Raw genomic sequence first — 15933 nt, forward strand, 5'->3', positions numbered from 1 at the left:
ACAGTGAGGAATCTGAAGAAATTCTGACTCACACATCAACGCTAGTATTATAATAATATAGGATATTATAATATTATTGATACCAGATGTATCAATTATTGAGTTGCAGAATATTTAAGTAAAGAACGAAGTGATAACACGCTACAGTCAAATATATGCAAAGTTGAAATTCATATACCTCACTGATTTTGGCTTCTTTAAGGCTAGATTCAAATTCTTCAATAGCTCGGTGAACATTTTTATGATTTTCTAAATGGCTTTCAACACTTGGCAAATCTGAACCCCATTCAGTGCGATCCAGCTGCACCTTGAATTGAAAAATATTACATTAAAAAAAGAATTTGACCACAATAAAGACCGAAACACTCACGTAAAAACATTCTTTTACCTGCATCTCATCAACCCAGTTCAAAAGATCCTGAACAAATTTCATGTTGACTTCCTCTTCCGTTAAGTTCTGATCCAGCAAAGAAGACTTTAGAAGGGGTTTGCGGATCTGCATCAGTTTCAAAGTCTGCAAAGAATTTGGCTCTCCTCCTGAGCTAAAATTTGAAATTAATCCTGTTGGGAAAGCAGGTGTATAGGCCGGAGTGACAGATGGAGTGAGACGGGATGTCATTCCGGATGACAGGCCAGAAGTCACACTAGAAGAGGTCAGGGACGGTGTTAAACTCTGGGTCAACCCTGAGTGCAGACTGGGGTTTAAGGTCTGTGCAAACCCTGAGTTTAAGCTTTGAGTGATTCCTGATATCATGAGCTTTGTCTGTTCCGTCGTCAGCATGCGACCTTTGCTGTACACTGAGGAGCATTCATTCCTTAAGGCCATAATTTCATCACGTAGTTTTGCAACCCTGAAAGGGAAATCAGAAGGAACAAGGTAAAATATAAAACATACTGTCACAAGAGCAAACCTTAGCGTCAACTATGGCCTTTAGTTAATGATGATGGTCAATTGTAATAAATGTATGTAAAAACGTATGTATGATGTTAAGAATAGAGGGTGTGGAAAGTATAATGGGCATACAACAGCTCTACTTACGATTCCGGAACCCTAAAATTCTCAGATAAATTGAGCCTGTTTTAAGAAGAGAATCATCGCAATTACGTCGGTAAATCTGTGCATCATAATCTTCATCACTGGATACAGTGTTATGAGCACTTTCTATATTATTAGTCTTTATGAATATTACTTAAAAGGAACCTAATTAGTAAACTATAATGTGATAATTTATTTTTTCATTCTAATTTGACATTTAGGATAATTATAAACTTTTGTTATATGCTTTCTGGCATGCACATAAAGCTTTTTAATCCTATTTTTACTTATTGTCCATATTTAGACCTATTATAGACTTCTAAAAGTAAATTACTTGGGTAAACATGATTTATAAATTTTGTTTTAATGCCGGGCGTGGTGGCTCATGCTTGTAATCCCCACGCTTGGGAGAAGGAGACAGGAGGATCGGGCTAGTTCGGAGCCAGCCTCGCTGGCTTAAGAGACCCTGTTTCTAAATTTAAAAATATAAAATAGGTCTGGGAGTGTAGCCTGGAGTTAGAAGGGCTTCCAGGAATCCCAATACCACCAAAAAATAAAAAATAAAAAATAAATAAATTTTGTTTTATATACAGAGAGAGACAGATGACAGACAATAGCCTAAAAACTTCTATTTCTACTTCCAAACCCATTTCTCAGAGATATACATTTTTAAACAATACATTTTTCCAATATTTTGTTGTGAACATCTTATAATACGATAAAGACAATACTGAAAAAAATTAACTAAAAATAATTTTCTTATAGTTTATTTTTACTTTTTTCAAATGTCACTTTTTTGGGGGTGGGGCCGGGGAAGGAATGTAACTCTATATGCTTTACCTTTGACCCATGTCCCCAGCCCCATATATATGTATATTTTAAATATGTATAAGGAACATACATGCATTTAAAATATTTATTTTAGCCAGGTGTGGTGGGGCATCTTGTAATCCCAGTACTTGGGAGGCTGAAACAGGAGAACCTGGGTTTGTGGCCAGCCTCAGCTACTTAGTAAGGCCCACCGCAACTTAGTGAAACCGTGTTTCAAAATAAACAATAAAAAATAGGGCTGAGGGTGTAGCTTGGAGGTATAATGCCCCTGGGTTCAATCCTCAGCATCACAATAAATAAATGAATAAATAAATAAATACAAAATTTTAATGAGTACATTAGTTACCATAGCAATAGGTATCTAGGTATCATACAATGCTTTTTCTACCACTGATCTTTGAAAAACAAATACCTTTGGCAGGAAGTGCGGGGGAGATAAACTGGAAATTGAACCGGGGTGGGGGGGGATAATACCTTTAAGCTATATACTCCTGCCCCTATTTTCTTTTTTTTAATTTTGAAATAGGATCTCACTAAATTGTCAGGCCTGGCTTTGAACTTGTGATCCTCCTGTCTCCGCCTCCCAAGTACTCTGATTGCAGCCATTAGCCGCCATGCCTGGCTACAAATACCTTCTTAACACACCAAATGTACCAGAATTAATGTGACAAACTTTTCAACTGAAAGTGACAAAAAATATATTTCCTGAAATTAGCATATTCTCTATTCCTATCACAAGTGCCCATAAAAGTTATTCAATAGGACAGAGCAGAAATGAATAGCAGTCTTACCTCTGCACCAGCTGATCTGCCTGGTAGTATTTTCCATCAATAAGAATCTGTACATCAATCACATGCTGGCGCAAAAGGTTCTCACATTCAATTATGTACCCGGCAATTTCTGCCTCATTCTGAAACTGCACCCCTGATTCTAATCTTTTAGAATCCTGTATTTAAAAGAACTCAATGTTAGGTCTGTGAAGCTAGCGTTAAAGGTGGCCTTAAAACGTCAAATACTGGAACGGAAGCCTCTCCTTGTCTTTACTTTTGTCTCAAAAATTTATTTTCTCCTTGCTCACTGTTTCCCAAGAGAGCAAGTTCCACTCCTAATATTTAACAAACGTTAAGTGTCAGCAGAGGACACGTACCAAGAGTCAATAAACATTATGCCAAAGTTTCGCTTCCTCAGGACACACTGACTCTTCTACGGCAACCCCAGTGGCTTCTAAGTTAACTTACGGACTGGAGAGCCTTTCGGGCAAGCATCAGTTTGTCTTCACATGTGACACTGTCCCTCTGAACTCGGTTGGCAATCTGCTGCAACATTTCCAACCTAAAAGAGGAGACAAAAGAAAAGAAACCTTTCGCTTTGAAGTCAAAGAGTCACCATCCCGAGAACTGCTACCCAGGAGAAGGGAAAACACATTCCCACCCCCATGACTTCAATACCTGTGTCCCTCAAAGGATTCATTGCCGAAGCTAATGCAGGAGTTGATCAGTGTTGGACCACAATGAACCGAGAGAAGATTTTCATTGGAATCAAGGCTGGTTCGAGTGCTGGTAGTGTTACTAAACACAGAATCACTGCTACGGTAACTATAGCTACTGCTATGCATTTTTAGCCCTCAAATGATGTTCTTTGACCATGAAAAGTAGACTAAAACTCTGAAGGTCTGGAAGAAGCTCTACTTCTAACGGTGAAAGTAGCAGCTGAACGTTATAGCTTGAATGGCTCCTTAAATAAGCTCCAACATGCATATGCAAGGCAAAGAAAATAATATGCTGATAACTATTCAGAAGAATCTCGCCTAAAGCCATCCGTTTGCTCACTGAGGTTTGCCTTTTGTAGCCTGCATTAAAAACCTGCAAGTACAGACAAGGCAGGCTGATTGGGGCGTCACTGGAAAAGATACGCCAAATACTTTCACCAAGAGTCATCCAATTGCAACCACCTGAAAAACAACTCAGATGCCGCAGAAGCTCCTGCAAGACCAGTGCAGGTTGTCCTGTCAATACCAATCATTAGCTAAAAGAATATAAATATCCAATCACAGCCTAACTCCTGCAAAGGGCTGGGTCTATACTGAAAAAGGCAAAAGCTGAAAATTATCCAGTATCCATAAACAAATGAATTTGATAAGAAAGTACATTTCCCTTGAACTATTATGTCATTTGTTAATAAGGTTAAATTAATTGAAAAATTATCCATTTACTTTTATATGACATGCTCTCAGCAACATTACTTCTAAACTACTATAGTTACTTTACATTTTGCAAAGCCAGTGCTAGGTAGAGTATTTTTGTAATGCTTGCGAATCTGTCTGTGCTTGTTTTTCCTTTCTATAAGCATGAGAACATTGGCTTTTTCCTATATGTCTTTTACACGCTCCCTGCCACATAGCTCTCATTTGCAATACAGAGTCGATGCCAAAAGACTTGTTGTGTCAAGAAAAATGAAGGCATTTATCTAACCAAGCTCCCAAATATTTTCCTACCTTCAATACTACAAAGCCTAACTGTTGCTTCTCCACTCCAAGGGTAGATATTTTTCTTTTCAAACGTTAAAAAAGGGGGAAAATTGTGTCCCCCCAAAAGGGGAAAGTGTTATGTCAAATATCATGAAAAAACACAGAAAATTTTTAAAAAATAGTACCTAATACTTATTAAGCAATATGACAAGGAATTAACTAATTATTTTATACACTGCCTCATCTCATACTCATAACCACCAAGAGAGTAGGTACTCTACATCCTATTTACAGATGAGGACACCGAGGCTTAGAGAGTTAAAGAACTTAGCTGGGCATGGTATCACAGGCCTGTAATCACAGTACTTGGGAGGCTGAGACAGTGGTCCAACACTGATCAACTCCTGCATTAGCTTCGGCAATGAATCCTTTGAGGGACACAGTCAGCCTCAGCAATTTAGGGAGGCTCTCTGCACCTTAGTGAAACCCTGTTTCAAAATAAAATAGGGATGGAGGTATAGTTCAGAGGAAGAATGCCCCTGGGCTCAAGTCCCAGTATCACAAAATAAAGAACTTGTCCATGATCACACAATTTGAAAGCTGAGCTAATAATCTAATCCATAAATCACTGGCTTCTGGGCCCAGAACGTAAAAGGAGTTTGGCCTTCTCTAGCACATGTGACTGGTTGCCTTCTCTTGTGCGTGAGTGGACGTGTGTGTGTGTGTGTGTGTGTGTGTGTGTGTGTGTGTTGAGCGTGCACACTTTCTCACTCTATCTCTCTCTCACCCTCTTGCCCTCTTTTCCCTTTCCTCCCTCCCTTGCAGCAGCAAGGCCCTCACCAAATGGCACTGCCATGCTGGGCTTCCCAACTCCAGAAACCCAAGAAACATATTTCTTTTCTTTATAAGTTGCCCATTCTGTGATATTTCTGTTGTAGTAACAAAAAGTGGGTTAAGACATACATATTAATATTTAGCTACCTCTGTGATTACTACAAATCTACTCTACATCTTTTCTATGACATATCTTCCTATTACTTTAGATGATTAGTTTAATATCTTATTTTAATTACCCAGAATTATCTCCTCTATAAAGTTTCATCTTGTATATTTCAAGCTTATTTTGATTCTAATGATCTGACTATGCACATATAATAATGTCATGAACTACCAAGACTGTAATTAGTCATTTAATAAAGGCTGAAAAGTGGGATTTGTCCCTATATCTTCAACCCATTATTTCATACTCTGAAAACACTGAATCAAAGCGTGAGATGTTGAGAATGAGACTGTGCTGAGCGCCCGTGCTCTGTGCCAGGCACTGTGGCAGGCATGGACTACACAAGGGACAGCAAAACAAGAGTCTGTCTCCACATTTTGGAGCTCGACTCTGAGGAACAGATAGCTCTTACTCAAAGAAAAACCAATGGCTGGACATGGTGGCATATGCCTGTGATCTCAGTACTTGGGAGGCTGAGTCAGAAAGATCACAGGTTCGTGGCCAGCCTCAGTTATGTAGTGAAGCCCTCTCCATTCAGTGAGACTCTGTTTCAAAATAAAAAATAAGAGGGCGGCAGTATAGCTCATAGGTAGTATTGGGTTCTACCCCCAGTAGTACTGGGTTTAATCCCCAGTACAAAATAACAACAATAAATATAAAATTACAACCCAGATAAGTACTATGAAAGAACAATACACGTAAAATGTGAGAATTTTTTTTATTTTTTAGTGGGTCTGGACACGTAACCCAGGGACTTTCAACCTCCGAGCTACACCCCCTGCCCTATTTATTCTTTTATTTTGAAACAGGGTCTCACTAAGTTGCAGAGGGGCCTCACTAAGTAGCTGACGCTGTCCTTGAACTGCGATACTCTGGTCTCAGCCTCCCAAATGCTGGGATTACAAGTGTGCACCACCACACACAGCCAAAATGTGAGAATTCTAAGCAAGACATGGGAACTAGCCTGGGAGACAGGGAGAGGCGTTTGAGGAAGTAACATTGGAGTTGGAGTCAACAGACTAGGAATAAAGAGACTGGGAGGATGGAAAGACTTCCCTGCCCAAGGACCAGACTCTACACACACCTTGTGTGTAGAGGAGGGTGGGACCCCAGCCCAGGAGAGCTCTGAGAGGCAGCCAGGCACCTGCTCTGCAGAGAGCACGCCTGACCACACAGGCTGTGGGCTGTAAGGCCTGGAACCTGTAGACCTCATGGCTAATAGGACCCCAGGTCAGTACTCCCTCATACCACAGCCAGGCTGGAAGATAAAAACTGTGATGGAAACAGATTCAGCTCAGTGGAAGAGCACTCGCCCAGCATCTGCCAGGCCTCAGCACCACACACACCAAAAAAGTCCATCCAACACATGTTTCCTAAAGATTAAGCTGAATCTTCCTGGGCAAGTAGGTGTAATGAGAACAACAGAATAAAAAAACAGACCCTGGAAAGACAGCCAGAGCCAAAAACAAAGGAAGAAACAAAAGAGGTTAGTTATAATCCTGTGAGTTTTCAGATCTAGGCCTTGGTGACATAAAGGTACTTTGAGAAATTCTCATGGGTAGTTTCTACTAGTTTTAAAACTGTAACACCCTTGCCTGGCGTGGTGGCGCACACTTGCAATCCCCGCACTTGGGAGGCAGAGACAGGAGGATCGCGCAGGTTTGAAGCCAGCCGCGCGCGCTGGCTTAGGAGACCCTGTTTCCAAATAAAAATGTAAAAACAGGTCTGGGAGTGTAGCCCAAAGGTAAAAGGGCTTCCAGGAACCCCGGTACCACCAAACAAACAAACAAACAAACAACAACAACAAAAAAAACCCGTAACACCCTAGCCAGCATTTGGGAGGTTGAGACAGGAGGAGCGCAGTTTGCAGACAGCCTCCACTACTTAGCAAGGCCCAAATAAGAAACAGTGAGACCCCGTTTCAAAATAAAGACTTAAAAATAGGGCTGGGGGTATAGCTCAGAGGTAGAATGCTCCTGGGTTCCATCCCCATTACCAAAAAAAAAAAATCTGTAACACCCTAATAGATGAGGCCAGCCCACCAGGTCTTCCGTATAATTACATCACTGACTTACTTTTTAACAGGCCTAAGAGTATCTAGATATGAAAATGGAGGCTCCAAAAGTTCAAGCAACTTATCCAGGCTCACACCCCAGGTAACACTTGGATTCTTTCCACAAGAACAAGAGGCCTCCTCCCACGGGATGTCCTCGGCAGCCGATGTCTCTTTCCTACCTTTCTACTTCCGGACGAAGTGCCTTTTCCCTCTCCAGCATGGCGATAATGAGTTTCCCCCACTCTTTCTCTATGTCATTTGGATGATAACCTTGCAGCAGTTTGATGCGTCCAAATTCTATCCAAATCTTGAGGGAAAAAGAATTTAATATGAGCCAAAGACAAAAAGTAACCAGACTTACGCTTGTCACCACAGAGAAAATTTCCGCTTACCTCTAATAATTTATATAAACGTTTAATTTTTGATTTTTCTGTCTCTTTGGGTGGGATTTCTGTTTCTTTAAACTGTAAATACTGATTATAAAGTGCCTAAAAACAAAAGAAAAAATAAGGGTCAAACATCAAAGGCTTGTCTTCATTGTCTAGTTACCACTGCGAATGTCACTGCAGAGTCATTTGTCGTCAGTGGGGTTCCTTTATAAAGGTAAAGCCCCAAGACAACACCCATTACTTGCCAGTTGGTGACCTGGGTTATATAAGAGACAACAGAAGTAAAATGGCTGATGTGAGCCATGATTCAATCAACACATGCCACACAGGAATCTGGATAACAATGAAGGGTTTACTATGGTGCTAAGTCTCATCATCATCCAAACCTGAAAGCGTATGTGTGCTTTCCAAAAGTTGCACTAAAGCTTTTAGTTTTTAGAAAAATATTCTGATGCAATTCCAGAGAGGAAGAGGGAGGAAGCTTTTCTCTATTTCATTGTTCTTTGAAAACATCACTCTTGGCAGCATTATATGGAACTAAAATCTGGCTCCAATGTCCTATTGATCAGATTTTTTTTTTTTTTTTTTTTTTGGTACTGGGGATTGAACCCAGGGGCGCTCTACCTCTACGCTATGTCCCCAGCTTTTTTTTTTTTTAATGTTTTAATATAAGAGAAGGTCTCACTAAGTTACCCAGGCTAGCCTCAAACTAGCTATCCTCCTGCCTCGACATCCTGAATAGTTATTATAAGCGTGTGCCACCAAGCCTAGTTAAACGATTTTCTTTTTTATAAATGAAGGCAAGCACTATTAGGTTATGGCACTGCTATTACATTCATTTCAACCACATAATTAAATTATTATCTTATTTGTAGATATTAATTTGCAAGCCTCTTAAATATAATTTACTGTACTTCCTAAAAAATTACCTTTATAAAAATTATAGAGATAAAATGTCTCCATATTTAATACACATATACTGATTACTTCATCCTAATTCATGGTAATAAGACCCTAAAGCAAGGCCTGGTGTCTCATGTTTATAATTCCAGTACTTGGGAGGCTGAGACAAGAGGATGACAGGTTCAAAGCCAGCCTTGGCAACTTAGCAAGGTTCTCAACAACCTAGTGAGACTCTGTTTCCAAATAAGAAATAAAATCAGGCTAGAGGTACAGCTTGGAAGTACAATGCCTCTGAGTTCAATTCCTAGCACCAAAAAAAAAAAAAGACCCTATTAATCTTCATGTAGACACATTTCTGTAGCAAGTTTCTGGTTAGTATAATTATTTAGCACTTCCTCACAATATACTTTCTTTCCTAGAGTATACCCTAACCTATGCAACAGTGAACTTCTTCCACAACTTTAAGAATGTGTACTAATCATATCCTAGTACAAACTTACCTAAAAGTCTAAACAACAGGAATCTATTTGGAAATACATGTATTTGAACATAAAATCTGAAATTTGTTTTGAAATGAAAACAGTCTCTTAGGATGTCAGGAGGTCATCCACCCGAACGTTACTATGGGCTAAGCAATGTGTGTGGTACCATGTGGTTGTAGAAAGAAAGACACTTTCTTGTCCTGGAAAAGTTCATATCCACGTAGGGAGACATCATACAAACATCATTAGAACATTTTTTAAAAGCATCCTATCAACAGATGCCAAGTACTTTTGTGCCAAGGACAAACTCCCTGTGGCAGTGTGGATAGGGGCTGTGCCACAGATGTTCTGTACAGATGCATGAGCACAATGAATAACTCTAGCAGGCCCACCCTGGGTTATGAGTTTTTGTGATTCCACTCTGATCATGAAAACTGAGCTTACAAATCAAGAAACTCATGCTTTTGTCGTCAGTAGTCACATTATCAGTTTGTAAAAATGAAATAGACTGCCTTACTATTCCTAACCCAAATGTATAAAATAAGACAGCTTATTCTTAAGTACGTTTATGCATCTAAAATGTCTTTTCTATTGCTATAACTTCTTGCCTCAAAGAGCTTGAGTTTTCCAGGATTATCAAATGTCCTGCTAAGTTATTTAACCACTAACACTACCTAATGGGTGTCAATTCTGAATTCACTCAGACTGGAAATTAGATATGCATTTCTGAATTCATCTCACGTTCCACAAAGAAGCTGCTGAGGCAGTTTCTAACAGCATTCAAGCAGAGACATGCTCCCAACCACTGCCAAACTTGTGTGAGCTTTCCCTGGGTCCTCCTGCCCCAACATCTGGTGGGTGCCACATGTTTCCCACACCAAAAACAACTTGGCAATGTTAATCCCACAGACTCTCGAATTAAACCTTTAAACTCTCAGCAAGTCAAAGCTTAGGGACTAGAAACTTCTTTATGATATTGCTGTTATTAGGTTTTAATCATTAAAATTTACCCCTATATCCTCTATATAATAGAGAAAAGAGTAAACAAAATTTTTGCCTACTTATATTAATGGTCTACCGATGGCAAGTTTTCAACTTTTAAAACTACAAAATTATTACAGCTTAAGTTAAAAGTTTCTGATCAAAACAATCCAACTCAACTTCTATAGGACACCAACCTTTAGTTCTATGGGATTATTGGGAAATGTCCTCTCGGACATCATGGTCACATGGTGTCTGACCCACTGGATGAGGTAGTTCACCATATTCTGATATTCAATCCACTTGACTTCAACATCCTAAAGCAATAAAATGACAGAAAAAGTTCACATCTGCAGATAACATTTACATCTACACAACTTGGTCAGAAGTCAGTCTGCGACTCCACAGGTCTTGGAACTTGGCAGAGAACAGGCCCAGTGTTTTCTGATTTTCCACTCGGCAGCAATCCTTCCCGTATAAACAGCTTTAAAAACATGCTATCAACATGTGGCCACGAACCCCAGCCTAATGAGTATCAATTCTGATCCAAAGATAGTGGCTGCCTGGGGCACTGCGTTGAGGAGGCTTCTGAGGCTGTCCAAGTGCAGCAGGAAGAAAAGAAATGCCAAATGCCATGATCAATTTGAGGCATTTTCCAAGGCTAAGAAGGAGGAGTAAGAGTTTGCATAAGCCAGTCAAGGCATCTTAGCCAACCATAAGTCCACTGCACCCCCAATACTCCAAAGAGTTACACAATGGGTAAGAAACCAGACAGGAAAGACTTGGATATGGCAGGATTATTCAAGTACTCATGAAGCAACTTTTTTAAAAAAGGGAACACACTGGAAGACTGCCAACTGCTATGTTCAATTAAATATTTGATGAATGCTTGTTAGGTTTAAAGACTGTGCTTGGTACAGCTACAAAAACGAAAAGTTTAAGACATAATACCTACTGTTAAGGAATTATTGTCTAAATGGGGAAACACAAAAGATTTATGGTATAAACAGTTTAACAAAATGAAAAGTAGTACTTATTGAGTGTTTAAATATTTGAAACTACTAGTATATCCAGAAATTGAGGTAAGGATCAGGTAAACATATATGTGCCTTGATAAAGTTGAAGGCTTTTGAGAAAGGAAATCCCCATGTTGTACAATGAACGCTCAGTAATTGTTTGTTTGGGAGAGGGGCTTCGAGAGAAGAGATAAAAGACTAAAAGACTGGGGGTGGGGGGAGTGAGTCATGACACTGAAATGGAAAGGCCTTGACTACCAGTAAGGTGTTCATGCTGGGAAGTCAGATAAAAATATAGGTAAATAGAACTAATAAAGGCAGAGATATGAACGACAGGGTATCTGGATTGGCTTTAACTTTGCGAAGGACGTGTCTCCATTGTACATTTTCAACTAGTGACATCAAGATAGAGGAAGATTAATTGGTGGGAAGAAGGAAAGAAATGGAGATGGAAAGCCAGACACCAGCCTCCTGGGTCTAGTGTGAAGGAGTGAAGGGCGGGAGAAGGGCAGAGGTAACAACACAAAGCTACAAAGAGCCAGGAGAAACTCTCGAGGCAGCACCAACATGGAGTCAGGAGCGGCCAGACCTAAAACCTCTTGTCAAGGAGTTAAGCACGGGAACCAGTCATGTGGGGGTCCAAAAGGGATGAACGTAAGAAAACTGAAAAGAGATCTAGAAACAACAGCAGAGAGAAGGAACATAAGAAAGCAGGTAAGCTTCCAAATCTTCTAAATAAAGTGGGAGCGGGGGGAGTATCATCAAAATGTAGAATACATAGTTTCCTGTTCTTTCTGGAAATGTACGAGCGCTCGTTAGCTGGCCACTACAAAATGCGTGGCTGAATTTAATTTTATGAACCTTTCAGCAACAGAGATTTAATAAAGACCTAATACCTAAGGTTGTGTGTCAGAGACCTAGCTCTCGCCATCTGTTAACTTTCCTTGAAGCCCCTCCTTTAAGTCAGAAAAATAATAACTAAGCAACCCATTTCATAGGATCGTCTGAGTTAATAATCTTGCAATTGCTTTTAAAAGTAAAATATCCTATATAGAGAGAGGGAGAGAAAACAGAGCACTTATAAAACAGAAGCAAACTCAAAATTAAAGTCTCCAAATTCTAGTAGTTTTAAGCCCTTATTTATAAAATAATCTAACTCTGAACAGCTTCCTTTATTGTGACACAGAACAATTTTTTAGTAATACTTTAACAGTTAAATGATACCATGAAATGGATATAGTATCATTTATGATTTAAATCAAAACTGTCAGGTGTGGTGGTGCATGCTTGTAATCTAAGTGCTTGGGCGGGGTGGGAAGAGGACCAAAGGATTACAGGTTCGAAGCCAGCCTCAACAACTTAGTGAAACCCTCAGCAACTTAAGAGAAACCTTCCTTCAGAATCAAAAAAGAAGCCAGTCGTGGTGGCATGCACTTGTAATCCGAGTACTTGGGAGACTGAGACAGAAGGATCACAGGTTTGAAACCAGCCTGGATAACTTAGTGAGGCCCTTCCCAACTTAGTGAGACCCTATTTCCAAATAAAAAAAACCAGGTTGGGAGTTTAGTTCAGAGGTAAAATGCCTCTGGGTTCAATCCCCCGTGGCCCCCCCCCACACACACACAAAATCAATAAATAAAAAGAATAAAAGAAAAGAAATAGGGTTGGGGGGTGTAGCTCAGAGGTAAAGGTTCAATGCCCAGTCCCACAAAGAAAGGAAGGAGGAAAAAAGCAAAGGGAGGGAGGGAACCAACTGTAAATACTACTATCAAAGAATTCAGTCAACTGGTCATCACAAAATCATGCTTCATCCAGAAATCTCAATACTCACGTTTGCCCCGATGCCTTCGCCACCTTCAGGGACTTTGGGAAATGCATCATAGAGAGATGACACGTAAGTTATTACTGATTTTTCATCAGGTGAAGAGACATCCACATCTAAACACGGCAACATATCAATCATTACTTGTGATCAGACTTCCATGCCCATCCACACAGGGTCGAGAGAACACCACTCACCTTCAGGGTCCAGAAGTCTTATAACACCAATTTTTTCCGCTACATAAAAAGCGTGCTCTAAATTTGCAAGGTTGCTTTGAACAGCAACAGTATTCATGTCTATCAGGTCCGGCCTAGGAAAAAGTTCACGGCATCAATATAAAGGCTTTTTTAGGTGCCAATTTAACATTATCATCTTGTGCGTATCTGACTGCATAACAACTACTGCAATTATTAATACTGTGTTAAAGCAGAGATTTTTTTCTTTAAACATCTGACATTTTTACTTCTCTCAAAAACTTCTGTGTCAAAAGCAAGCACAGCAAAAATATATATATGAAGATTTTAACAGACATAACTTTTAACAAAGTCTACAAATGCCTCATAATTAGAATATATATGAATATCTATCCCATTCAACAGGTTTAAGCTCCACTACTCCAGCACCACCCTTCCTTCCAAAGCAGACAGCATCTTTTCAGTATTTCACTCCGCACACAGATAGCCATGGTCGGTTCAATGCCGGGTCCATGGCACTCTCCCTTGAAGATGGCCTTCCTCCACCACTGTCTGTGAGACTCCGGTTCCTGCTTCAGAGCAGACATGAAGCCCACCTCCCCTGTGGACCTCTGGCTTGTCTTCCAACCCCTCGTGTCTCTCTGTCTCCTGGACTTTATACAATGGACCAGACTTAGCACCACTCAATGTGATATTTAGGATAATCCTGTACTTTCTTGCCCTCCACATGAACAGCTTGTTTCTGTCAACTCCATGACAGCACATGAACCTGGATGCTGTGGTGCACGCCTGGAATCCCTGGACTTAGGAGGCTCCATCAGGACTGCAGGTTCAAGGCCAGCATATGGCAACTTAGCAATACCCTGTTTCAAAATTGTATAAAAGGACTAGTGGGGTAACTCAGTGGTAAAGCACCCCTCTGTATAGTCCACAGTTCCATAAATACACAAATAAATAAATAAATAAATAAATAAATAAATAGAAATATGCCTGAATTCATTGAATTAATGTTTGAATTTTATCCTCTCCCTACACACACACACACACACACACACACACACACACACACACACACACAAACTCTCTCTCTCTCTCTGTCTCTCTCTCTGTCTCTCTCTCTCTCTCTCTCTCTCAATCCTTGATAAATATGTACTGGCAAGTTAGTAAATAGGTTGGTAAGTAAATAATTAGAATCACAAGTCATGAATGAATGGCCAGAATAAACACTAATTTATACTTCACAAGCATGTGACTATAGTCACTTGCGTGCTCACTTGCATTTGCTCTCTGCCACTCTTACACTTTGCGCGTGTGCACAAACACACACACGCACACACGCACGCATGCACGCACGCAGAGCAAGCTCCATCTCTTCCTAATTTTTGAGACTTACATGACTCTCTAAGCCAGGGGATACTTCTTCCTTTTTTGGTACTGGGGATTCAACCCAGGGCATTCTACCTGAGCTCTACCAGCCCTTTTTATTTTTAATTTTGAAACAAGCCCTTGCCAAGTTTCTGAGTTCCTCTGTCTCAGGTTCCCAAGTACTGGGATTGCAGGCGTGCACAACCATGCCTGGCTAAACTAGGGGATAATGTGAAACTAGCTCTACCTAGACGAGACAGAAAAAGCCTTCTCAAATACGCCTTGTATAGAAAGTGGCAAAACGAGGCAGCTAGAAATATAACTCTCAGCCAGAAGCTGGTCAGGAAACTTTGATCTCTAGAACAAAGCAATAAAAGAATACACAAACAAATGTATAAACAACAGAGCCTTCAAAAAGAGTAGCACACCCCAAAACTCACTGAGTTAGAACTTGTTTATCACCTTACAAAGGCTCTCTTCCATCCCCACAGGCTCTCTGGTTTGCTCAAAATAATCACTTGGGGAACCACAAAGAGTGGGAGGGCCCGAAGGCAGTGTGGAGAGACACATGCAAACTACTCTGAGCACTCGTTGGGACAGTCTTTGGAAATACATTATTAATCTTATGGAGAGGTGAACAGCAATCTGTACTCTTATCTTTATCTGGTGAGGAAGCACACCTCCAAAAACCATCAACTTATATATGAATGGCACTTTGACCTGTTCATAACCTGGGAATGTGGCTACCTATCCTACATGCTCTTGCTCACAGAAATTACTAGAAAATTCTTCAATAATTTCATATACCAGCCCTGTGATAACTCAGAAGTGATCCTACATTTCTTTTAGAAATAAAATATCCACTGACAACAGAAGTCAATGACAGACCTCTAAAGATGACATTTTTTTAAGGTCACATAGGATCCTGTTAAAGAATTCAAGTGGCCGGGCGTGGTGGCGCACACTTGTAATCCCCGCGCTTGGGAGGCAGAGACAGGAGGATCGCGCTGGTTCGAAGCCAGCCGCGCTGGCTTAAGAGACCCTGTTTCCAAATAAAAAATATAAAATAGGTCTGGGAGTGTAGCCCAGAGGTGGAAGGGTTCCCCGGAACCGCAGTAGCACAAAAAAAAAAAAAAAAAGAATTCAAGTAGCACGTGCCTGTAATCTCAGTACTTGGGAGGCTAAGGGAGGTGGATCACGAGGTTTGAGGCCAGGATCAGCAATTTAGAGAGGCCCTCAGCAGCTTAGTGAGAGCGGTTTCAAAATAAAAAAGAAAACGGTGGTAGAGCTCAGATATAGAATACCCCTGGGTTCAATCCCCAGTACATACACACACACAAAAAAAGTTTACTAAACAGGTAGGTATAAGAGTCTAGACAAAAACAAATCCC

The 15933-nt window shown here is 40.4% G+C and overlaps 1 protein-coding gene across 12 annotated transcripts in view; it reads right to left on the reverse strand.

Annotated features, from left to right (window-relative positions):
• DST (dystonin) overlaps positions 1 to 15933 on the reverse strand; it is a gene marked incomplete at both ends in the record, with an annotated part of 523923 nt that overhangs the window by 188296 nt on the left and 319694 nt on the right. For 9 of the 12 annotated variants that reach the window (XM_080699914.1, XM_080699912.1, XM_080699907.1 and 6 more), the window contains 9 exons: positions 179 to 307; positions 389 to 851; positions 2659 to 2813; positions 3106 to 3199; positions 7570 to 7697; positions 7783 to 7878; positions 10343 to 10462; positions 12993 to 13099; positions 13181 to 13293. In XM_080699914.1, coding sequence (XP_080556040.1) covers positions 179 to 307; positions 389 to 851; positions 2659 to 2813; positions 3106 to 3199; positions 7570 to 7697; positions 7783 to 7878; positions 10343 to 10462; positions 12993 to 13099; positions 13181 to 13293 — 1405 coding nt within the window. Of the gene's footprint in view, positions 1 to 178; positions 308 to 388; positions 852 to 2658; positions 2814 to 3105; positions 3200 to 3315; positions 3483 to 7569; positions 7698 to 7782; positions 7879 to 10342; positions 10463 to 12992; positions 13100 to 13180; positions 13294 to 15933 lie in introns of those variants that run through there. The other 3 variants (XM_080699908.1, XM_080699910.1, XM_080699909.1) reach the window with 1 other exon arrangement.

Source organism: Muscardinus avellanarius (assembly GCF_963383645.1).
Source record: "Muscardinus avellanarius genome assembly, chromosome: 8".
NCBI classification, from domain to species: Eukaryota; Metazoa; Chordata; class Mammalia; order Rodentia; family Gliridae; genus Muscardinus; species Muscardinus avellanarius.